At 41.8% G+C, this 25,870-nt stretch overlaps 1 protein-coding gene across 10 annotated transcripts in view; it reads left to right on the top strand.

Moving 5' to 3' along the window:
- The window catches only part of MID1 (midline 1), a 412,936-nt gene that overhangs the window by 250,348 nt on the left and 136,718 nt on the right, over positions 1-25,870 (top strand). For 4 of the 10 annotated variants that reach the window (XM_060407572.1, XM_060407575.1, XM_060407574.1 and 1 more), the window contains exon 2: positions 21,205-21,806. In XM_060407572.1, the coding sequence (XP_060263555.1) occupies positions 21,261-21,806 (546 nt within the window). In that variant the 5' untranslated portion in view covers positions 21,205-21,260. Of the gene's footprint in view, positions 1-10,370; positions 10,520-21,204; positions 21,921-25,870 lie in introns of those variants that run through there. The other 6 variants (XM_012106209.4, XM_060407571.1, XM_042242469.2 and 3 more) reach the window with 3 other exon arrangements.

Raw genomic sequence — 25,870 nt, 5'->3', positions numbered from 1 at the left:
AGTTAACCAGAAAATTAAATTAACCGGAACTCTTCTATTTCCAGAGAATTTCAATTACTTGGAGTTTGGCTGTACTTTTGTTGTAGTCTTGCTTCCCACACAGATGTGAATTCCATGTTCTTTTTTAAAAATGTATTTTATTGAAATATAGTTGATTTCCAATGTGTTAATTTCTGCTGTAAAACACAGTGATTGTTAGTTGTTTGTTTATACTTTCTTTTTCATATCCTTTTTCATTATAATTTATCACAGAATACTGGATATAGTTGCCTGTGCTATACAGTAGGACCTGGTTATTTATCTGTTCTATATATGATGGCTTGCACCTTCCATTTTCTGACTTATTTCTTGCAGAGTGCTTAAGGACAATGAATACCTTGAATGAGCTTTTTGGTTTGGGATTTTAATTACTACTATTAATATATATCCATCTATATTGATTTCTGTAATCTGTATATAGAGAGATAGAAGCAGAGCTCCCTGGCAGCACTGTTTGTTTAGAGAAATATGAGTAGATAATGCTTTCACTATGACTTGACTTCGATCTTTCTCTCCCAAGTATACTTTTCCCCTTTCAAACTTGCCATTTAGAACTGAGGAGTATTTTTTTCAAGACAGAACAATGTTTTTATCTCTGTTTCTTGAAGTAGTACACAGAAGGAAATGGCATCATGGTAAAAAGAATTTATAAGTGAAATTGGAATGTTTTGCTAAAGATAACCAGGAAGTAAGGCGTGAAAGCCCTCAAGTAGCACAGAGGCCAGATGGTCTTTTTTTTTTAATGCAGTCACTAAGCAGGAAATTCTGCTTGATTAAGAAGACGCTGGTCTTGATTTTCATTCACTGATTTTGAGGTCCTTTTTTTTTTTAATGGGTATATGTGTATACACACAAAACCCACAGATTTTATTCAGCCGGTTGATTGTTGCTGTCATTGTTAGCAGGACTTTTCTGATGAGAATGCGAAGTCTTAATGATAAAGAGGGAAATGGGTTCCCAAGTCTCAGCTCTGAAAGAACTTGGGATTGACCCACTCTACCCCAAACACGCCATCATTACCATCTCCAGCAAACTGTTGTAGGGTCTGGTGTTTTGTTGTGTTTTCTTTTGATAACCCAGAATGAGAAAAGCTGCATACCACAGTGGCTAAGTAGGGTTTTGTGAGATACAGGGTAGACTCAGGGGAGAAAAATAGAGGTTTTGGAGTTCAACACTCCAGGGGGCTAATGTGCATAAAGGACCTGAGTTTAATCCTCAGAGCTGCCAGTCAGGATCATGATGAAGAAGCACCCATGCAAAGAATTGCCTCTGGATGCTGCTAGGCTGGGGCGGGCACGGGATGCTGGGCACCTCTCTTTGGACTGTGATGTTTTAGCCGTTGATACTGAGGGGAGGTTGTCTGGCAGTGACTTGGACACAACAAAGCACCCTTCTGGAAAGTCACCCTGCCCTCGCCTTACACCTATTGCTCAGTACCCCAGGAGTGAGCAATTTCCCAATCTGTAGTCTAAGGAAGAAAATGAATAGAGTTGCTAAATGGAATACTTGCATCCATTTACCAGGGAGAGTCACTTGGTGGAATTTGTAATAGAATGAATAGATGTAGACAACAGGCAGAACTGTTTGGAGCCGTGCCCTGAATTGTGTGTCTATTGATTTAAATAAGGAAACTACGTAACAAGGGATTATATGCCAGCAGTCCTTACCATAAAGCTGATAAATCAGACAGCAAAAATTATTTTGTATTTATTTTCAAAAGAAACGTATCACCATTTGAAGATAGCTTAGCCACCTGGAAAGGTCACTGTTCTCAAAGCTAGACATTTTTTCATAAGTGAATTTTTAAGCCCTAGGTTGCACCTCAAGTACTGAGCCCTTTAAATGTCACCTTATCTTATATTCAAAAAGCCAGCTTCTTAGAAAATTTGATCCAATGAAAAGATAAAATGTGCAAGATGAAATGCACACTTGTTAGCTTAAAATGGACCTTTTTTTTAAAGAGTCACATAATCCTAAAACACAAACAAACACGACCCTAAGATCGCAGCATTTGACATTATTTCCAGGGTAATATAGTGACTTCCCATTTTATAAATTAAATTTATCATCTCTCTCTGAAATAGGACAAGGAAACCTATTTTGATAATGCAAGAAAAATCTCAGAGTTTCACCTGCCTTGAGAGAATTTTGGAAGAGTTTTTAGAAGCCTGATAGCATTTATAGGATTTGTTTTCATATGGATCACAAATATGTATATACTTTACATAATTTTGTACACAACTATCAAGCTGTAAAGAGTTTAAATCTTGGCTTTTAGGCCAAAAAGTCTTTGGGGTGGGGATAACACACTGAGAATTCCTGGCTACATAACCCCCTCTCTGCCCACCACTCTGTCCTCTCCTAAACCTTGTGTGTTTCCAGGTAGAGTGGTCGGCACCACCACCCAGACTCCCCAAACCCTTGCCTTGGTTTCTGCTGCAGCCACAGTAGCAGCTCTTTTTTTTCTCTCATGAGAGTTCCCTCTGTAGTCATCTCCCTTCTGGCCTCTTAAAGAGATGAGCTCTGATGATCATGATCTGACAGCCATTCCAATTCTCCCTAGCCAGTGAATTTTCTTTCTGTTGAGATACCTTTTGTTAATGCCGTTATTGTCAGCAAGACCCCAACAGAGCTCTCAGGCACTGGGACCATTTAGTATTAATTCATCTTTGATCCTTCAGTCATGAAGCCCTGGCTGTTCATTTCCCCTGTGCTGTTTGCCTACTTCTTTCCTTTCCTTTCTGAAATTTCTTCTCCTAGAGAGACAAAAACGGGTAAGACCAGAGAAAACCAATGAGTCTTGAAATGTCTCAATTTCCTTCACACCCTTCTGTGTAACCCTAACTGCGTGTCCATGGTTCCTTTCAACTTTGAGTTAATATCCTGCCACTAAACACTGAGACATTCAGGGAATTCTAAGTACCGTAGTTCCTGTTATTGGGTTGTTTTTTTTTTTTTTTTTTTGGTCCACTGTGTGATGGCGACTTTCCTCTCTCAAATGGCCTTGCCCAAGTAAACAAAGAGGTCACTGATTCCCATAATTCATCATTTTGTCTTTTTATGTTAGAAATAGTCAAAGTTGGACCTTAATGTCCTTGAAAAAGAGATCATTCCTTAAGGAAATCTGAAACTAAATATTTAACAGCCTGAGAGATTGAATCACAAGTCTCTGCTCAAACGCTGGAAAGTTTTTATCCCGAAATTAAGATGTTCTTTGCTTGTTTACTGGCAGAGGAATAAGACAAAATATCAGCCAAAAGCCTCCACAGATTTGGGCAGAAATTACTCCTTAGCTAAAGCTGACCTGAACTCACCCTTCTGCCTTCTAGCAAGTCATCCTTTCTGTTTCCTTTGTTTTATGGTTCCTTGAAATTACCAGGTTTTCTCGCCAGTTTCCCAGTTTATTTTATGTCTACCTCAATAAAATTCAGCTTCTCCCAGGGTATATACCTTTGCTGCCACATTCACTAGTGCATTCCCAGGGCCCCATCAATGCCTAGTACACAGCAAAACCTCAGAAATACCCATTGAATGAAAAAAGTAATCAGAGAAATGACTTTCTCTCTGGGTGTGCTCCAAAATCATTTTAAAAGAATTCTTTTTAATGCTTAAAGAAAGCCAAATGAATGTACATAAAGGATTCCTAATGTCATAAAAGTACAAAACTAGCTTACTCTTCCAATCTCTTAAGATGAGTTTAGGTTGAGAGTAGTGAAGAGTTAAAGTTCTAGACCAGATAAAGGCTGATTTGGGATGAATGAGGAAGTTATTAAGAATTAATGAAAAAGTCTGTTTGGGCTTCCCAGGTCCTGCAGTGGTAAAGAATCCACCTGCCAAAGCAGGAGAGACACAAGAGACACTGGCTTCAATCCCTGGGTTGGGAAGATCCCTTGGAGTAGGAAATGGCAACCCACTCCAGTATTCTTGCCTGGAAAACTCCATGGACAGAAGAGCCTGACAGGCTACAGTCCATGGGTCTCCAAGAGTCAGTCACAACCGAGTATGCTCACACACACTGGGCAAAACCTACAGGTGGGGCTTACCTGCACTCTGCCAGTTTTCTTGGTGTCAGCTGACCTTAGAGGATGGTAGGGATAAAAGACATGGAACATTGTCTTATGAGCTCCTCTTACTTCTGGTCTTCCATGGTACAGGAGTCATTTGTGTCAAATTAGCTGGCTAGAGAGGATAAGATGGTTGGATGACATCTCTGATTCAATGGAAATGAACTTGGGCAAACTCCGGGAGATGGTGAGGAACAGGGAAGCCTGGCATGCTGCAGTCCATGGCGTCACAAAGAGTCAGACACGACTTGGTGACTGAAGAGCAGCAATTGCTTCCTCTGCCATCACTGCTAGGAGGCCCAGGTCTCAATTCTTGGGACCACTACTGACCACATCTTCAGGAGGAGATGGAAGCGTTTCTTGGGGAATAATTCTTCATGGGTTTCTTACAGTTCTTTACCCCTCGTTAGCTGAGGTGCCGACTCCCTTTGTTCCAGGCTATCTTTCTAAGGACTTTTGTACAATGAATAGCCTTCAAAGGTCGAAAGAAAACATCGCCCTCCAGGGTAGAAAGCAGGATTGTCACCCATTGTAATAAAGAACATGACGCCCTCCAGGGCAAATGCTGGGCTTGTTTGCTTGCAGTCCAGTATCAAAGATGCAGGTTTCCAAAGCTTGGGGTTGCTCAGCTGGAATGTAAACCCTTGTGTGTGTCACTTACGCCTAGGCTGCCTGCTCCATGGGACTTGGGGACTTGTGAACAGGAAACACACGCTGCTCCCTGGGCCCTGACTCAGAAACGGTGTTTGTCTAATTCGGGACTCTCGTGTCTTCTGCCAGCGCTTTCAGGAGGCTAACTGATTAGCTTGCAGGTAGCTTGAAACCCTTCACTGTTCTTGATGGTCCCCCATGCCCCACCCTGTGCTAAGGTCCTTTATTTCCTGCAAAATCAAAAATTCTGGCAAAGGATCCATGTGGGACAGAGAGACCTTCCCTGAGGAGCAGAGAACTGCAGCCTCAAGACCATGGTAGGCAATCCAGTGGTGATAAATAGAGGTACGTCCAAGTCTAGGAAATCGACATTGTCTATATGAAGATGATTACAGAGTAATTATTATAATAATAGGAATGCTAATTTATTACTCATAGACTGTTCCTTCACGTAAGATACTCCATGAACGTTATTCAATGAATAAATGGATCAGTAGCCTTCCTGCCTCCAAACATGATTTGAAGCGATTGCCAATGGAAAAAAAAAGAAAGCTCATTTGTGTATTGAAAGAAGAATGGGAAGAGGTGATTCAGGACAAGAAGGGGAAGAGGGTATGAAAGGTACATTTTTGCCAGGCACTTTTAAGGCTTTGTTTCACTTAATTCTCAAAGGACACTTCAATAAGGAAGCTCTAGAAAAATATGAAACGGCTCTGTGAATGTAAGGTCCACTGGGTAGCTGGCTCCTGTCCACCTCTGCTAGGAAATGGTGGATGCAGTTTGAACTCAGGTTTATCGGATTTTGAGGGACCCATTTCTCTGTACAACATCACACCGATGGCCTCATCCCAAACTGGGGCTTGCTGACAGCTCATCAAAGAGAAAGGTGGATGAAATGCGTGGTCTAAAAGAGGAGAGCCTGTTAGGTTCCTCTCTCATGGGTTTGCAAAGAGGTGAACACGACTTAGCAACTGAACAACAACAACTCATCTCACAATAGAAGGAAAAAATTGGGAAAGGGAAAAAGAAGAATACAAGGCAAATGTAGAGAAGAGGAAAAAAAGCCTGCAATTTTAGCTACAATGTCAGATAGGATATATTATTTACTGTTCTGAACACCTTCAGCTTAGAAACTGCAATAATAACAATAATCATTCTTATTATGTAAGTCCATTAAGCTAAACACCTATGATCTTATTAAGTGTATCGTTCTACTAGCATCTTTAGCAGAATTTGCTTTGGAAGAAAAGTATAAGATGATAAAAGCATGACTTGACAAAACCTGGCTGTTCTGTTAATGCTAGCGAGTTAGCTGCAGCGATTGTTTCTCAAAGTAGAACCTTAGCTTCTCTGGGAGTTCTGGAAAGCTCTATGTAAAGGTTATCTTTAAAGTGTAAAAGCATGCTCTGAATGGAGAGTTTTTTCTATTTTTTTTTTTGGTAAGAAAAAATTGATTTTCTTAGGAATATATGCTGTTAGCGCAGCTATCTAACAACAACAACAAAAAGAGTATTTTGTTTCAGATGGGGCAAAACATAGATCTAAAAATTTTAAGTGGGCCATGATTTGAAAGGGGAGTGATTAGTGTGATTTAAAGCAGTTTTAATTTTATACTTTAAAACTCTGTGTGTGTGTGTGTGTGTGTGTGTGTGTGTATTAATGATAACCTAATTTTACTGCCCCAGACTTAAAGATTTCTTGCTGCCTGGAAAACTAGTTCATCCATTAGTACTGAAATTGATTCAAGGTATTTGTGCTCAAATTTCTCCCAAGAAGCCTCCCGCCTTTGTTCTGTAGGGACACCCAGTTCCGACACTGTTCTTAATATCCTGTTTTCGTTTGTCAGCCCTCTTGCCCTTTTCAATGCCCTGTTCCCATGTTCCCTGTCTGTCTCTCATGTGGTGCTTTACAATAACATTTCAGAACAAAAGAGTCCCTCCTCTTTCTGTTGCCTTTAAAAAAAAAAAACAAAAAACAAAAAAAAAAAAACACTTCATTCCCTGGCTGTAGGGCTTGAGTGATCACGGGAAGTATTGAAAGCATGTTCTTCATCATAAGAGTTAACCAGGAGTTGTAAAGGAGGGTTACTTTTCTTTATTTTTTAAGATCGCAAAGTGGCTTCAGGGTCTTGTGAACACAAGGATTTTGTGTATGGCTGACTTTGAAGTGGAGAGTAAAAGCAGTTTCCTTTGAGAAGAGGAACTATGATATTGGAGATAATTCCCGTCTATTCTTAGAATAAGAATTAGTTACTGTGTAACATTGTCATTACCTGAGGACACAGTTGTGCGTGTCATGTCCTCGAACCTAAGAGAAAAGTTGGACGTTGCCGTACTGGCCATCATCCACACCTATCTACTGATACATTTTCGTCCTGGTGATAAGACACGGGAAGGGGAGAGTGTACAAGAGGCAAGGGTTTTTCTAGGTAGAATTTTCTTGCAAAAATGCAATTCCACTGGTCTTGTCCTTCAGAGACTAGACCTCTTAGATGGTTTTGCTCATTTCGGGGTCACCTCTTTCAGATATGAGTGACAGCTTTTGGGGGTCACTTTTAAAAGTTGGTGTGTTTCGATTTTTCATGTAGAAACTATTGACAGGTTTCTGTTTTTGCATGCAGGAAGGAAAGTTTTTTCTCATGCAGGACAGATGCTGTGACCAAGAGGTATGTGAAGAGTACTAGCAAGTCCCAAGGAATTTCGCAAAGGTGCTTTTATACCCATATGTGTGTGGGTGTGTACATATATATCCACATGCATGTGTGTGCTGCTGCTACTGCTAAGTTGCTTCAGTCGTGTCCGACTCTGTGCGACCCCATAGACGGCAGCCCACCAGGCTCCCCCGTCCTTGGGATTCTCCAGGCAAGAACACTGGAGTGGGTTGCCATTTCCTTCTCCAATGGGTGAAAGTGAAAAGTGAAAGGGAAGTTGCTCAGTTGTCTCCGACTCTTAGCGACCCCATGACTGCAGACTACCAGGCTCCTCTGTCCATGGCATTCTCCAGGCAAGAGTACTGGAGTGGGGTGCCATTGCCTTCTCCGATGCATGTGTATATATGGTTCCAAAGCTAACTGCATTGCAGGTATACATGGGATTTTATATAGACATAGAAGTAGTTCTCTGAATGTATGTGGAAGTGCCTACTGTATTCTGAATACACTTGGAAAAGCATTTAGGAAAGCCAGTATTGGAGCCCTTTTTATCTGATTGATTTCACAGGACTCAGTGGCCTCCATTTCTGCCACCACCACACTGTTGGGCCTGCTCATCCAGAAGGTTCGATTTAGATTTAGATTTCTGTCAGGAGACTAAATGTGACACATTCTCACTCCCTTCTTTCTCTTTCAAGTCTGCTCTCATGGCCTTCAGAACCAAATTCTTCCCTGACACCCAGTACAACACAGACCTGGAAAACATCAGTCATTTTCAATTTAGTGTAAAATAGGTTCCATTTGTCTTTAAAACCGGATGCTTTCTTTCTTAACATAAACTGGAAAAACTGAAATATCGGCGTCCCCCTGACAGTGGGAAATTTCCTGTCGAGGTGGTCGGATTGTGCACCCTAGAAGATGATAGAATTTGTTGTTGTTTATCATTTTCCTTGGCTTTTGTGGGACAGAGTAAATGTTTCCTGATGTCTCAGACTAGTTTTTCCACAACAGCGCCAAAATGTCTCAGAGAAATCTTGACAATTTTAATGTTGTTTTAACAAAAGCAGTCCTTTCAAATCTCTTGATGAACAGGTCTTTCCAGTTCTGTTGGATGATGTACATGTGTCCCTTCCATGGACAGTGAGGACTCCTTTGGGAAGTCATTTGTAGGTGAAATTGAGTAACCCCTTTGTTTATTGTTAAAAGACAAACAAAATTATGGTTTGTAGAGACATAAGTCTAGAAAATGTATATTTGAGTTTTTATGTCTAAACATGCAAGGCGTGCTTTGGTTTACCATGAGGGGTGCAGTGGCATGAAAGTAGGTGTCACAATGTGCAGCCCAGGTGACACAGGGAAGCCATTCTTGCCTGCTGCTTGCCCTTTATCAAGATTGTTCTCTAGGGACCTCCCTGGTGGTCAGGTAGTGAGGACTTCACCTTCCAATGCAAAGGTTGTGGGTTTGATCCCTGGTCAGGGTGCTAATACCCCACATGCCTCATGGCCAAAAAACCCAAAAACATAAAACAGAAGCAATATTGTAATGAATTCAATTAAGGTTTTAAAAATGGTTGACATCAAAAAAAAATTTTAAAAATGTTTGATGAACTTTGACATTAAAAAATGTTCTTTAACCTTCTTGGGTTGAGTCCAAATATCTGGTTGATAAATTGAATTGTGCAGGTTTGCAACCAATGTTTTTAATTTTCTTTTTTTGTTTTTCACACTTTCCTGATGATTTACTTTCATTGCAATTTCTTGCCTTGTGCAATGTGATAAGCAACATCCTTGAAAGAACTGCAGTGCAGGACAAGTTTTTCTTTTTTTGCTTTTGGGAAGACGACTTCCCTTTCTTCCTTCAGACAATCAGTTTTTAAAAGATTACTTTCCATTCCTAATTCACTCTTTCTTTGCCATTCTGGAGAGTGAAATTTGGGACACTCATTGCAGATGTGTTGTATGTGTGTGTGTGTTTATGTTTGAATTATATGTACATATGCCTGCAGTACAGCAGACCCAGGTTCAATCTCTGGCCCGGGAAGATCCCCTGGAAAAGGGAATGGCAACCCACTCTAGTATTCCTGCCGGGAAAATCCCTTGGACAGAGGAGCCTGGCAGGCCACAGTCCATGGGGTCACAAAGAGTCAGACACAACTGAGCAGCTTTAACTTTTGTATGTACATATACACATGTGATACGCCTATATGATATGCATGTACACAATATATGTATACATAATATATATACATATGTATGTATATATGTAAAGCTTGCTTGTGAGTGTATGCACATATGTGTATATTTTATAGGTATAGTTTCAGTTGTTTCTCAGGATGACAGATTATGATTTAGATCTCTCTTTCTCAAAGAAACAATGACTGCTTTATTGTGTCTGTACAAGAGATCATGACTCCTGATATAGCATTAAAAAAAAAAAAAAACCTTCTCGATAGTGTATTTTAATTCAAAAGATAGATGCAAGGTAATACATATATTATTTAAAAAAATAACAAAGCAGTGTCCCGAGCATAATGTGATCACGTACTCAGAAGGAGGCTAAGAGGATCAAAATGCAAGGGAATCCTATGCCCGTTGGTGACCCCGGGCAGTGGGCAGGCATGACTCCCATTGGCAGTGTACAAAGCTGGCATCCGGCGCTTAGCCGTCGGACACTGACCCGCTCATGATCCCTGTGAGCAGTGAGGGTACAGATCCTAGTGGCAAATCATGCTTTGGGGGTGGAGGTACTAGGCAGTGGGTATTGACCTGACCTGAGCTGCCTTTTCATTTGGTTCAGATGAGCACTGAGTGGGCTAGGGCCCAGGGGAGCCATGACGGGGTCCGAGGAAAGGGCAGTTTGAAAAGCCAGAGAGAGTTTTGATTCTTCAACTCAGCAAGCCTGGCGGGGTGGATGAGGTGGAGCTGGCCTTCCTGGAATTGTCGCGTCGATTTTCCTGTTGTGTTTCACTGTTGACGCTCTCACAGACATACAGGACCGCTCCGGCACTGCCTGCCACCCACCATCTGGTCTCGGTGGCCTGTGTGTCATTTCGTGGGTCCCCCTCCTCTGCCTACGGCGATGTTTCTTCAAAAAGAACTAGGGTGCAGTCCATTGGTGGGTATTCAAGGCAATCTTTTCGTAAGAATCTGTGGAGATGCTAAAAGAACTCTTTTGGACAACTGTGCTGTTTCCTGTTTTTAATCTGTTTATCCGTCTTTCAGTAGGATGAATGGCATTTCTGAGACTGTTGAGGGAGTTTCTTCACTCTTAAGACAGGGCAGAATCAAGCAGTTATTCCTGGAGAAATCAGGATGGCTTTTTTTTTGCATTGTCATTTGTGTCTTTTTGCTTATCTGCTTGTATAAATGAACTCCAGAAGGTGTATTTAAGCATTCTGTTAAGTAAATTTGGAAGACTGGGTTTCAATTAAAATAACCAGACAGTGTGACCTAGCTCCCATTTCTCCTTAATTTTTATCATTAAAGCCTGCATATCCCTAAAGACATCTGCCAGGCTTCCAAGTGATTCTTTTCAGGAATGTTCATTCATTATTAATCAGGTTGTGTGGGCAAGAGAGTATGTGATTATTTTAAAGAATGTCCTAGAGATCCAATTACTAAAAAATGAGCGAGTTCTAGACAGATGTGGATGGACAGAAAAGGGTTTGCAAACAGATTAATTCAATTTGCATGAATTCCACTAGGTGGGTGTTGACTGAAATTAAAAATCTTTCCTGATTCTCAGTTCAGGTATCAGGTAAAACATTTTTAACTCCAGCACTCCTTAGAATACAGGAGAAATGACAACTGATTAAAAATACCTCTTGTCCTCATTAGTTATTTTAAAACTTGGGGCTAGTGCCTCAGTGCTTATCTGCTTGTCACTTTTTGTTTTTCTCTCAGTTCCTCTGGTCCCCTACAATTTGGTTGGCAGAAATTTTCACTTGTCTGCTGTGATGAAGTGAACGAATTTGTGTGCTGATGGTTGGAGGTTAACCACACTGATACTTCAGAGGGATTACCTTTAGAAGGTTATGGGATCGCTTTTTTCACCCGTTCCTACTCGATGTATTATTTCTACTGTTGCTTTAAGAGCCCTTTTGCATTTTGACTGTTCTGTGCTGTAACTTGGGGTGGGATAAATTGTGGTATCAGTTTCTAGGCTTTCAGGTTGCCTTTACATTCAGTTGGAGCTCCCTTGATCCCTCTTTCCATCCTATGGTTCTCTTTTATTGTGCATTTACTGACTCACCTGCTTCTCAGATCAGCCAGGATTCTAATGAGTAAAATAGTATTTGGATAGTGTTTTTACTGTGTGGTATTTATAACTCAAAAATGAAAAACTAAACCAGGATAGAATATGCAGATGTTGAGTGCTTGTATTATGTTTTAAAAATACTTGGTTTGTGGTGAATTCATCTGGGGTGGAGCTCTCAGTTTTTACTGAGTTTCTGTTAGATCATGTTTGGGGTTTGGAGATGCAGTTTATCTGACATGAGACCAAGTCCTTTCTGAGTTTAGTCTCTTCTGCAAATCCTGCCTCACCAACTGAGGTTCAGTTTCAGTATTCTCCAATTCCCAAGTTTTTAGTCCTCTGAAAGTCTGTATTTCTGCTGATCCAAGATGAAAACATTATTCCACAGTCCTTTAAAAAATACTCCACCTATGGCTCTGGAAAAGAGAGAATCCCGTAGCAAAAATTCAGATGGCAGTAAATCTGCTCAGTCTTAATTACTTATGTGAAAAGAGAGAACAGGAAATTGACTTGATCCTGTTTCTGAAATTTATGACTCTTGAAGAAGTAAATGTATGCATAGCATTTCCGAAGCTGTCTCTTTTTTCTGATACTTTTAGGAATTTCCTTTTCCAAACCAGTTTTAGGTGACTTGGTGTAACGTTGTGTAGTTTTGACAGCGTTTGTCCTCTCAGTTGCATTTTGGTAAAACATCAAGCTTGGTTTCCATACGCCAGAGCTATTTATGGGGAGAGATGGAGGAAGTGCCTTGCAAATCATCTGGGCAGTGGCTGAGAGTGACCTGATATTAACAGTTGACCACAGGCCACCCAGTGTTGGTATCCAAGTTTCTTCCTTGGTCTGGTGACTCATTAATTTCCCTCATGGTGATGGCTTTCAGAACTGTACAAAGTGAGGGCCTAAAAGTAAAATTATAGGTGGCTAAAATGCATGTTCTTTTTCACAGTCTCCAAATGAGAAAAGTGATTACTTTTGATGGAGTATGCAGACATGACATAGAATACCTGTAGGGAAGCATTGAGAGTGGATTTACCTTATGATTAAGACACCAATGTCTCTATTAAGAGAAGTTGGGAATAAAAAAGTCAGGGATGATGTGCTAACAGTTGTGTGCATGTAAAGTCGCCTCAGTCATGGCCGACTCTTTGTGACCCCATGGACTATAGCCCACCAGGATCCTTTGTCTGTGGGATTCTCCAGGCAAGAGTGTTGGAGTGGGTTGCCATACCCTTCTCCAGGGCATCTTCCTGACCCAGGGATAGAACCCGAGTCTCTTAAGGCAGGTTCTTTACCATTGGAGTCACTTGAGAAGTTCACAATTTAATGTCTCCTTTTTCTAGCAGGTGATTGAATTCATAGAATGCCCTTGGTCTGGAGATTCCTTGGTCACTTCTTGATTTTATATATATAAATTTTATATGATTTGATTATATATATATGTATATATATGTATGTATGTATATGTATATGTATATGTATATATATATATATGTATATATATATATATATATATATATATATATATATATATATATGGGTGAAATTCCCATGAAACTTTGAACTGGAAAGGCTGCTCATCAACTTTGACCAGAGATTAAACTTTGCAGTGCATGCCATCTTCACAGGGGTCCTAGGTGTTTCTTCAAGGTGCAGGTTATCTTTGTCACAGCAGAAGTCAGGAGAGACTACAAGGACTAAAGCTGCGAAATCCTAAAATGAGCTACCGAGCAGGATGGTGGGAAGGCTTGTGACAGCAGAGGCAGGGAGTTAAATGTTTTCTCTGCGTTATCTTGTCAGATGAATAGTTTTGCCTCTTCAAAGCAGAAGGCAAAAAAGATAAAACCAACATATATGAACCCTCTTAACTTCTGTCTCCCTGCTTTAGCACATTGATCCCTAAGGGCACTCCTGCTGAGTTCAGCCATCTCCCTTCTCGAGCCTAATACCATATCTGAATTCTTTCAGTCCCAATGACCTTGTCTTCTATTGGGAACTTTCTCCTCCCATCTCTTTGCTTCCATATCCTGTACCCTGGACAACAGAAGGCCTTTCTCCCTCAGGGAAAGTCCTCCTCCTGGAATGAATGCTGGTTAAAGATGATGATACCTGGAGCCCAGAGGGAGCAGTGGCTTCTTCCGAGGCACCTGGGTCAGCCAGCTCACCATAAGCATCGCCTGGGTGTCCAGGTGCAGTCTCTCTACAGTGCTCGCTGCTAGCTCTCCTGCAGGCTTTCTATTGATGAAAGTGAAAGTGAAACTCACTTAATCATGTCCACCTCTTTGCGAACCCATGGACTGTAGCCCACCAGGCTCCTCTGTCCGTGGAATTCTCTAAGCAAGAATACTGGAGTAGATTGCCTTTCCCTTCTCCAGGGGATCTTCCTGACCAGGAATCGAACCCAGGTCTTCTGCATTGTATGCAGATTCTTTACCAGCTGAGCCACCAGGCTGACTGGTGATGAATTTTCTGTTGATCTATAGATGATTTTTCCTTAACTGCCAAAGGCATGAGTGTCTTATATCCAACTTGTATCATGCAGAGTTTTGAAGGGGGAGGTAGTCTTTTGGCTCAGGCTATCTATTCACAGTTGGCCTCAAATTTTGACTATGAATGTTACCTCCATGTGAGATTCATGTTTGTGCTCACACATGCCTGCCTATATCAGTCCCAGGGCTAATGTGATTCTATTGAATGAATGATGAAAGAAGATGACTCATTTAAACCTGCGACTCATTACTGATCACTCTGTTGGGTACTAGGAAATACTCCTTTTAAATAAATATTTTGGTTATTTTGTGAAGAGGATAGTTATTTTGTTTTGTGTCTTTCAGCTACAGCTTTACTTGGCTAATGGTAAACATGTAAGACATGTCACGCTATTTAGAGCCATCGTTTAAAACGTTCTTCTTGTGGAATGTGAAATCCCTCAATACCATAGTGGCCAGGTCTCTTCGGACCTCTTGGAAGCTTGTCTCTCATTTTTTTTAAAAAAAGCAGAAAACAAAAGAAAATGGAGCATGAAACAAACAAAAGAAAGTGACAAGAGAAAAAAATGATTTGTGCTAGGAAGAAAAGCAAAGACAACTGCTAAGAGCAGAAAACAGTCCCATTTCCTGGGTCTCTGGTACAGGAGGTGAGTGATTGGGACTAAGATTAAAGAAGCAGCTTGGGAGAAAATTGGGCAAGATTTTTAAAAGATAAGATGTCAGGACTGAGACTTTGGGCAGCAGGGAGCTGCTCAAAGTTTTGTGCCTTTAAGAGAAGTCACCAGAAGAAATGATGATGCCAAAGCATGTTGCAAAGGTAAAACTGAAAGACAAAAAGTGGGAGGCAATAAGTCAAATTAGGAGGTAGGTTTGTTCTTGTGTGGGGTTTGTTTTTGTTCGTTTGTTTTGGGCAATAGTTTGGGAATGCAGTAAAAATCTGGATCAGCACAGAGGCAGTAAAAACAGAGAAGTCAAAGAACTGTAAGATTTGGTATTTACATGTCTTGGCTAGTGATTTGGATGTGGGGAAAGGTGAGTGTATGGTTTCCTATTGATGCTGTGACAAAGTACCACAAGCTTCATGGCATTAAAGAAGAACACTGGGAGTCATTAAATCTGACACTGGTCTCACTGGGCTATAATTAAGGTATATCTACAAGGCTGTATTCCTTCTGGAAGTTCTAGCTGTGGTCCCCATCTTTTTTGGCACTAGGAACCAGTTTTATGGAAAATAATTTTTCTGTGGACCAGGGTTGGGGGATGGTTTCAGGATGATTCAAGTGCATTACATTTATGGTGTACTTTCTCTTAGTATGACATCAGCTCCATCTCAGATCATCAAGCATTATATCCCAGAGGTTGGGGACCCCTGATCTAGAAGATAATCTGTTTATTTTCTGTATCTTCTGAAGGCTGCCCATATTGCTTGGCTTATGGCCTCCTCCCATTTTCAAAGCAGTGTCTTATCAGGTCTTTTTCAAGTAGCGTCATCTGACACTTCTCTCTTACTTCCCATTTCCACTTTTAAGGACTCTCATGATTATATTGAGTCCTACTGGATGATGTAGGCTCATCTCCTTGTTTCAAGGTCAGCTGCTTAGCAGCCTTAATTTCCATCTGCAACCTGAACTCCCGTTTGCTTTGTAAGATAGCTTTGGTGGGGCAGGGGCATGATTCTGCCTCCCCCGAGAGGGAGGAGTAGAAAATGAGGCAAGCCTCTGAGTTGTGCTAATCAGGAGAATGGAAGCACCATGAGGAGATACCAGGAGGCTTGGAGGGTGGATGGGTTTGGGACAGAAGCTACTGAGTCCCATGAGATGCACACTGTGAGTTGAGGTGCTTATAGTAAATGAAGCAAGGTACTGTCCATGCTATGAGATGGTGCTGTGAGAGTCTCACAAGCCTAGGAGTCAGAGAGGCAGTACATGGATGAACAAACAACCTGGACAGCTTTTTGATGGAAGATAGGCTGGCCCTTTTAAAAACACCTAGGCTTTGTGGCTCAGCTGGTAAAGAATCTGCCTGCCAATGCAGAAGACTCAAGAGACGCTGGTTCGATCCCTGGGTCAGGAAGATCCCCTGGAGTAGGAAATGGCAACCTGCTCCCCAGTATTCTTCCCTGGAAAATTCCATGGACAGAGGAGCCTGGTGGGCTACAGCCCATGGGGTTGCAAAGAGTCGGAGGTGACTGACTGTACATGCACACACACACAGGCTTGGCTTAGCTGGAGGAGAAGTCAGATGTGTTTAGAGAAGAAAACCAGAAAAGCCCCATCTCAGTGCTACACAAAATGGGGAAGGGGAGGTAAAGGAGGCAGGGAGAGGTGTGGAAAATAAATATCCATTTATTCATTTTTCATTTTAAAGAAGTGCTTTCCTCCGAAGTCTTGAGTCTGTAAGAAAGTTTTTTGAAAAGATGTCTGGCGGCCAGTGCTCCCCAGGATCCAGTGCTTAGCTGCATCCTGTGACCAAAGACTCTACCGCTGAGGGCTGTGATTGGAGAGAATTGGAGAGAACATCTGTGGGCGCTACCTCAGGGACACACAGCTAAGAAAGAGCAGAGCTGTGGATCAGACTCCATTGTCTGGCCACCTGCCCGACTCTCTCCCCTCACTTTTCTGTGACCTGTTATGGACCATAAATGGTGGACGAGCAGAGGTGTGAAATGTGAATTGTTTTTCATCCCTGGTTTGTTGCAAAGGTTCCCACGATGACCGACATCCTCCTCTGAATGAGAACCAATCAGCCCATTCAGAAATATCTGGAGCTATAGCATTTCCTGACGGTGATATGCACGTCTGATTTCCTTCCATTGTAGTGAAGGCTAAGAGTCAATGTCTCTCTCTCTCTCTTAATAGGAGGCCTGGAAATTAAATTTCAGGAGTTCAAAAAAGAAAAAGATAACATTTTGCACAAAATCTACTCCCACTCCCACATCTCGGTGTGCTTGATGACCCCTCTTCATCTTTAAAACCCACCTTGCATGTTGCCTCCTTCAGGAAGCTTCTACATCCTCTTCTCCCCCAGTCTTTTGTTATGTTGGATGACAATTTGTTTTTTCTCTCCCATAATAGACCATAAGATCACTGAAGGTGGAGGGGGGTGGGCGGGTGTTACCATTAGTTGTTCCAAGACCCCTTACCTAGAGGGAGTTCACTATTCGGTGAAAGAATGAATAGCATTTTCATGTCTCAAAAAAAAAAAAAGATTATTTTAAAGAAAGCTAGAAAATAAGCCATGCCATTTTTTTTTTAAAGAGAAGGGAATGGCATCTGTGCTTAGTGGTAATATATTGTTGAGTGGTTTCACGAGAATATCGCTACCATGGGAAAACCTGGATAAAAGTAATAAAGATGAGATCTGCTGTAGACAGCAAATCAAAATCCCTTCCTTTCTGGCAGCCTACAGGTCAGAGGTTCAGAAAAATGGCCAAATCTCACTTTGCATCTCGATATTTTGTCATCACTTAATACAATTAACCAAAAGCGTTTATAGTGTAGATACTTGTATAAAGCACCACGCCAAGCGCCAGGGCAATAAAAGAAAAAAATGATCCATTTCTGAGCGGCTGCTATTAAATCATTCTTAGGTAAATTGCCCCTGAGGACTTGACTCACATCGTGTCCATGGATGGCAGGGTAGAATCCTGTCGTCTGGCATTTCCCATTAGCACTCAAAACTTGTATGCGCTTGTTGAGGTCTTATCCTGCCGGCATGGCTATTGTTGCCAGTGCAGCATTTTATTCATACCTCTCTGAAAGTGCTCTTCATTTCTATTTTGTTGACTGTACATGTCTCTGTCTTCTAAAATACGAGTCAGCAGAATAAGATATGTATGCCAGCTTGCTACCTGCTTTTGTAAATATAATCCCATTGGACAGCCATGATCATTCATTTCTGTATTGCATATGACTGCTTTTGCCTGCTACAGTGGCAAAATTGAGTCACAACAGAGACTGTCTGGCCGGCAGTACCAGAAACATGTACTGCCTTGGCCATGATAGAGAAAGTTTGCTGACTTCTGTTCTGACATATTGAGAGATTATTGAAAGCAAGGGTTATGTTTTATTGTTTTTGGGTTCAGCCCCAATGTTGGTACTTATTTTAACTCAATCAATGAATGTTCAAGTCTTAATGTGTGTGAGGCACTGTTTAGGTGCTGGTGGTATGTCCCTCAAAGAGCAAAGCAAAGTCTGTGCCCTCCTAGAGCTTGATACTCTAGTGGTGGGGCCATGGGGAGAGATGGAGCAGTGAACAAACTAATAGACTATGTTGGTGAATGTTATGGAAGGAAACAAATGGAGATGGGGAAGACAGGTTGCCATGATGGGTAAATGGGTGGTCGCAGTGGAGGTAGGGGAATTCATTTCATGTGGGTTCACGAAGAAGGTGATGAGCAGAGAGTCATTCCAATGGCCTTGCCAAGGGGAGGCAGGACGTGCGTGGTGCGTTTGAGAGATCGCAAGGAGGCTATGTGCCCAGAGCAGAAGAAGGGCTGGCGTGGGAGGAAATGAGGTCACTGTCTGAGTCTGTGTTTTCTAGGGCTGGTTTTATTCTATGAACTTCTCCCTGAGTGAGACGGGAAACCCCTGGAGGCTTGAGTAGAGGCGAGGCAGGCTCTGTCATGTGTTAACAGGCTCTTCTGAGTAGAGGATAGACTATGGGGGGTGGGGGGCAACAGTGAGAAGAAGCCAGGAGACCATTTAGAAAAATACTGTGATCATCCAGGTAGGGGAGGATGTTGGCTTGGCCCGTGATCATAGAGGGAAGGAGATGAGGAGGAGGCCTGATTCCAGCTTCTCGAGCCAGCTCACTATCTAGCATTCAGTAAATGTCTCTTGGATAAAATCTCAGTGTTTCCCTTGAGGTCCACAGTGGAATCCCCTCTAGAAATTCTGACACCTGCCTAAAAATGCAATCATCAAAGCTCTCCAGACAAGCTCAGTCCTCTGGTGAGATCCGTCCGTAGGTGTTCTTGTTTCCCCTGCCAACATAGTAGACCAAAGTATCTACCATTTTCCTTTACTTGACATGCTTCTGCTGATGGTAAGTGAGAAGATATTTGATTGAGAGATTATTCTGTTTTCCCATGATTAACCAAAATGATGATTAATGGGTAAAACCTTTCAATTTATTCTAAGCTATCTGTAGGAAGGAGTTGGCCAGGACTGAGTGTGGATCATAAGTTTCTCAAAACAGCAGCCCTGGGCTTTCCATTGCAGGCCGTGGAATGATAAGCAATCTTTAATATTTCAAATCTCAGCTGCCCGTTTATCCTTTCTTATATAGTTAATATCAGAAGATGGCTGGAGAGGTTTTTAAGATGCCAGGCTTCTATGAAGCTGGCAGTTCTTTAATTTTTCACAAGGCCGGCACATCCTTTATGCTTTTAATGATCAGCTACCGTTCAGCTGATAACAAGATGAGCATTGGTTTAACCAAAGCACACCATGGTATTTCTGAGGGATGCTGTTTCAGAGAGGGTGAGGGCATTCTAGAAACAGCGAATTTTGTAAATAAATGGAGGTGTGAATACAAAAAGGCTGATTGTCAGAATCACTAAACAGAGCTTCGGATGTGAAGCCTTCCCATGAAACCGGCTGAGAAAACCCCCTGGAGGGTGATTTGAACATCGCCTCCACTGGGTGAACTGCACTACTGGGTGAACGGCACGATTCTCCCACAGTCCGCAGCGGGCTGCATCTAATGCGCCCGTCACTGTTGCGCAGACCTCTGCTAATGGCCTTGAAAGGGAGAAGGTTCAAAGAGGCTTGGTTCCCAGGCCTGCTAATGAGCATGAGGCCTCTTCCCTCTTAATGAGCCAGGGTTTATGTGGGATTCTTTGCCCTCCCCTTTTTGAAGGGAAGGCAGGCGAGAGTTCACAAAAGCAGCAAGTCTTGCCGTCAAGGGGAGCGTGCAGCTGGGCCACCCGAAGACAGCCTGGAGGGGAGCAACAAAGCTGCCAGAGGTCGTGCCCAGGCCAACGTGGCTCTGAGTGTAAGGCTGGACTCCTGCTAGCCCTGCCTGTCGCTGGCTACAGTGACAACCCCTTGATGAGAGATTTTAGGCTGGGAGGGTTGCTTATGGTCCGTTGGCAGCCCTTTAAATTTCCTCGGTGGAGCGCGACTACCTTCAAGTGCTTTCTAAACTGTAATCGTCACCATTGTTATAACTTAGCAAATGAATATTGTAGCCACTACGATCCTTGTTCTCATGAACCACATTGTTGGTACTCACTGGTCCTCAGCTCACCGCAGTCGCTAAAAAGGCCCCCAGATATTTTTCTCCACTTCTCTCTGCCCACCCACGTCCCACTGCTGGATTAAACAATAGAATTATTCAGTAGAGTAACAAATACATGCCAGCAACGTTGCCTCGATCACAATCATCTTTGTGAAAGTCACTTGTTTTTTTTTTCTTGGGGGTGTATTTGGGAAACTAACATCCCCGGTTGCAGCGTTATGATTGCCAGTGAAACCACGCAATTGATTTCATACACATTTCACTCCTGCTTCTACAATAACTGCCTTTCTCCTCTGAAGCCTGGTTCGGTATCACAGAGTAGCAGCCCTTAAAGCACATATACTTAACGTGTCAACTCATAAATGCAAGGTCATAAAAGACTGTAGTTCATTAATTACTGTTTCTACATTTTTGTTTTAAAACACAAGGAGAACTTGGTCATAACACAATAAGATTATTGTGATTAGATATGGAAATTATGGTTTCAAGAACTTGCCGGTTTGGAGGGAGTCCCTTTAAAGAACAAAATTGCAAAAGAGAAAAAATACATTAAATTTAAAAAAAAAATGCTGCTTTTGGCGACAGGAACCTTGAGGAGATGTTAGCTGATATGCTGGCTTTGGGTTTTCTCCCCCCCACCCCCCGCCACCCTGCCCCCCCGCCTCATTTCCCCAGTGAATAGAGAATTATTTGGAATGTACACACATTTACCCTCCCATGACCTGTGTGTGGAATTATTCTGAGATGCACTCAAAGCTGACAGCCCCCCATGGCTGACCCCCTCACGCCTAATCACATCTTACTTTCTGTTTCCAGATAGCTGATCAGCTTCCTTGGATTTTGCTGATGACCCAGGAGAGCTTTGCCTGAAGATGGAAACACTGGAGTCGGAGCTGACCTGCCCTATTTGTCTGGAGCTCTTCGAGGACCCTCTCCTGCTCCCCTGCGCACACAGCCTCTGCTTCAACTGCGCCCACCGCATCCTGGTGTCACACTGCGCCACCAACGAGTCCGTGGAGTCCATCACCGCCTTCCAGTGCCCCACCTGCCGACATGTCATCACGCTCAGCCAGCGAGGTCTAGACGGGCTCAAGCGCAACGTCACCCTCCAGAACATCATCGACAGGTTCCAGAAAGCTTCAGTGAGCGGGCCCAATTCCCCCAGCGAGACCCGCCGCGAGCGGGCATTCGACGCCAACAGCATGACCTCGGCCGAGAAAGTCCTCTGCCAGTTCTGTGACCAGGATCCTGCCCAGGATGCCGTGAAGACCTGTGTCACTTGCGAAGTGTCCTACTGTGACGAGTGCCTAAAAGCCACTCACCCGAACAAGAAGCCCTTCACAGGCCACCGTCTCATTGAGCCCATCCCGGACTCGCACATCCGGGGGCTGATGTGCCTGGAACACGAGGATGAGAAGGTGAATATGTACTGCGTGACCGATGACCAGTTAATCTGTGCCTTGTGTAAACTGGTCGGGCGGCACCGAGATCATCAGGTGGCAGCTTTGAGTGAGCGCTATGACAAATTGAAGGTTAGTCTTATCCGCCTTAAGCCAAACCCCTTTGTGCCAGCAAATGTCATGGAAAGAAAAAGTGTATTCACTGCTAGCTACGTGGCAGGTGAAGGTTGTCTCTTCGCCTTTTGTTATCTGATTCGTTATAGCATGTTTTTTTGGCAGCCTGGCCATGTTACACAATAAGAGTATCTTGTAAAAGTTGACTGCTGCTTGTAGTGTTAGCGTTGTCAAGGTGAGAGTGAATTCAGAAAAATCTGGATTATTTTCAGTCCTTGTAGTTGAGAGAGAGCAGGAGAGAGAGAGAGCAAGAAGGAATAGCAGATAAAATCTGGGTTTAGCATTTGTGGGAGCATTTATTTTCCTCACTCGTTTCACTGGCATCGTACTAGTATCTAGTTACTGCCCAAACAAAGAAGAGAGGGAAGAGGAATGCCTAGAGCAAATGTGGGATTTTAGACATGTGACCTTTTATTCCTGGAGTAAATGATATCTAGCTTACTGGTGGACTGGAATGTTCCAATTGTCTCGGATTTACAAAAGAATTTCTTGTTGTGGAAGCTTTTTAACCCAGTAAGGGTAGGGGCAAGTATGTTTAACTTCATTTTTACCCTGGAACTCCGAACCGAACTCTGGCTTAGGGAATGATAATTAATATGACTATCCATCACATTTTAAAAATCACTCTCTAAACATGGAGAGAAGGCCCCAGGGGAGAAATAAGCCAGGTCTCCAGGTGTCTGCGGGCAGCGGTGGGTCTAATTATTGCAAACTCAGCCGAGCGAGTTTGCTCTGATCATGAGACACTTCTGTCGATTCTGTTCACCAGCTAATTTTAGATCATAAGATGCCAATTAAAAGGAAAGGAAGTATGAATTAAGAGCTTTGAGTAAATATATATTGAAGTCCTTCCTCTCAGGACACACAACACCATGTTGTTGAGCAAACACAATGAATCACATGATCAAAAGCATTACTGCTCAGAGCAGATCATCACCTCTCACTAATAGTTCCTGTCACTTTTTCTCGCTGCTGATGTGGGCTTGTGTTTATGGGGACCACGTCGTGATCTTTGCTTTCAAACATCATTTGGGGAACAAACCTATCACCTGAGCAGCATGCCTCACTCAAAGTATTCATTGACGACTGGTACAGATCAATCTAGGAAGTTAAGCCCGAGGATGGGGGCAATAGAGAGAAGGGAAGACAGATGCTGACTGGATTTCTAGTGTCATGCACAAAGGTGGCCAAAAGCACACCTCCCAAATTCTTAATAGCAAAGCAACGTGTGCGTGAATTGTATTGCTAAAATTCTTCAGCAATTGCTGTGGCTATCAGATTTTAGAAACTATGGTGATCCTTCTGCCCTTTTTTGGTGGGGGACAGAATGTGTAGGATGATTGAACATGGGCGCTTCTTTTCCCCCTCCTTTTTTAAAAAACTGAAGTATAGTTATTTACAGTGTTGTGCTAGTTTCAGATGTACAGCTAAGTGATTCAGTTTTATATATTTATATATATGTGTGTGTGTGTATATATAATAGATATATTATATGCTGTCTTTTTCAGATTCTTTTCCCTTATAGGTTATTACAAAATGTTGAGTAGCATTCCCTGTGCTCTATAGTAGATCCTTGCTGGTTGTCTATTTTATATATAGTAGTGTGTATATGTTACTTCCAAATTCCTAATTTATTCCTCTCCCCAACCTTTCACCTTTGGTAAGCATAAGATTGGATTTTTTTCTTCATAAAAAAAATGTTTCTATAATTGGATTAACACTGCTCTTAATGACCACGTGTGAAAACACCACACTGAGGATCGATATTCAGCAACTCCAAGACTTGATATTTAAACCTGGTATTTGAGTTCTTCTCACTACTTTTGTCCCATCAGAGGAGTCCTTTAGTTATTTACATCTCCAAATTTAAGAGGAGACACTTATGTGCTCTAGCCCATTTTGTGATAAAAATGAAATTCTTCAATTATGAGCCCCAAACACTTGTCTAATCAAGCCAGTAGGCTAGTGGTCATTTATACTGTCACCAGAAGGGCCTGACAGTTTATGATCCTGGTAGATTTTATCTTTGAATTACAGAAATATAAGCATATAAACAGCACCCAGTAGACTGAAACACATTTATAGCTGCTCAACAAAGTATGCGTATAAGCATTTATTTACAGCCATTTCACAAAATATGCTTATCAGCATTTAAACAAATAACATGCTAGCATAGCCTGTTCATTCTAAAACATGCCACTTATGTTAGAACAAAAAAATCATAGAATAGATGACATTTGGGTGTCCATGGTATTTTAAAACCTAAGTACAGTATAAACATCAGGTTTTTGAGAAAGGAATAGCATACTGAAAGGACCAAAACAAAAAAAATGGTATTTTTGTTTATTACTTTGACCTGAGAAAGTAAATGAGTTCTGTTAGTATATTTTCCTGAGACTTTAGCATCACTTACAAAAATGGATTTCTGATGATATGGAAACAAAAGCATGGAGAAATTTGAGGATGCTTTCATTCATAATGTGATAGATTTGCTTTACTTACTTGAATATGTAAGGACTAAGGTGTCTGCTGTTTGAATTTTTTTTTTTTTACTTCTGTTAGTATAAGTCCATTATTTGAAGAAAGGGAATTCTGCAGTGATCATGAAGAATAATTCTTTCAATAACACTCAATAACTTAGAGAGATATTTTTTCATTAGTTCTCAGTATACATGTGTTGATATAGAGGATTGGAATATACTTTTATACAATACAACTATTTTTCTAGACACAAAAAGAAAAAAAGAGAAAACTTTCAGCGTGTAGAATTCATGCAAATAAAATCTTTCACATCATTTGAAATCGCATCAAGTCAAGAATCTAATGATGCTTTCAGAGACTGTGCATTGGGAGATAATCATAAAATATTGAAACAAAGAGAAAATTAAGCTAGCATTTCCTGAACTCTGTTTTAAGATAAAAAGAGAAAAGTCTTCCTGGTAAGTGCATCTGTAAATGGAACCTATCATGATGTGGACCTTTTCACATCATTTTAATTGAATTTTAAGAAGCCTCTCAGTCCTCCAAACTTGATTCAAAAGTTTGATTAGTGAACCAAATGACATATAAGAGAATTGAATAGAATGCATTCCAGAGTCTTCAAGAAATTACAATGCAGTAATTTCTTCTCCTCTGTTATACCATACAATGTTGGAGCTCTTGTTTCTTTCCTCTGGTCCCACCTATAAAAATATACAAACCCAGAAAAATTGACCTTTCCTTGAACTTCAATTTCAGCATACTCTGACTTCAAGTTAGCTGAAACTGAAGCTCCAAATCACTGATTTGCTTTTCTGACTCTGATTGGCCTTCTTTTGGCTGCGGGAGTTAATTTGTGAAATAATCCCTTTCAATGGGTCATCTCATTATAGTTTTATAATAGTTTGATAAAGGTTCCAGTTAGATCTCAGCCTTACTATGTAGCCCTTCTCTTCTAGAGGTAGAGAAATGGGATTTCACTTTTGGGCTTCATTTATAGAACGTGAGGGTCTATATTTTTGAAAATCTTCTACTTTATTTGCCATTGGGGAAGTTGTAAGTGGAATCTGAGCTAAACTTTTTACTTTTTCCTTAGAATTTCTATGACTTGTTTCCTCTTTGACAATAGTCACTGGTACAGTGCAGGTTCCAGGGAAAGAGGAGTGTGTGTGTGTGTGTGTGTGTGATGCATATGTGGATAGAGGCTGGGGATGCTGCTACATCCTACAAGGTGCAGGATGGGCCCCCACCACGTAGAGTTGTCTGGTCCCAAATCTCAGCAGTGCCCAGCTTGAAAAACTTTCATCTGTGGGAAGAATTTAGCATTTATCACTGCATTGATTTGCTAGGGCTGCTGCAGCAAGGGCCCATAAACTAGGTGACCTACAGGAAAGGAATGTATTGTACATTTCTGGAGACTGTTGTTGTTT

This window comes from Ovis aries, chromosome X, assembly GCF_016772045.2.
Source record: "Ovis aries strain OAR_USU_Benz2616 breed Rambouillet chromosome X, ARS-UI_Ramb_v3.0, whole genome shotgun sequence".
Classification (NCBI taxonomy): Eukaryota; Metazoa; Chordata; class Mammalia; order Artiodactyla; family Bovidae; genus Ovis; species Ovis aries.
This window is presented reverse-complemented; position numbering and strand designations above follow the sequence as displayed.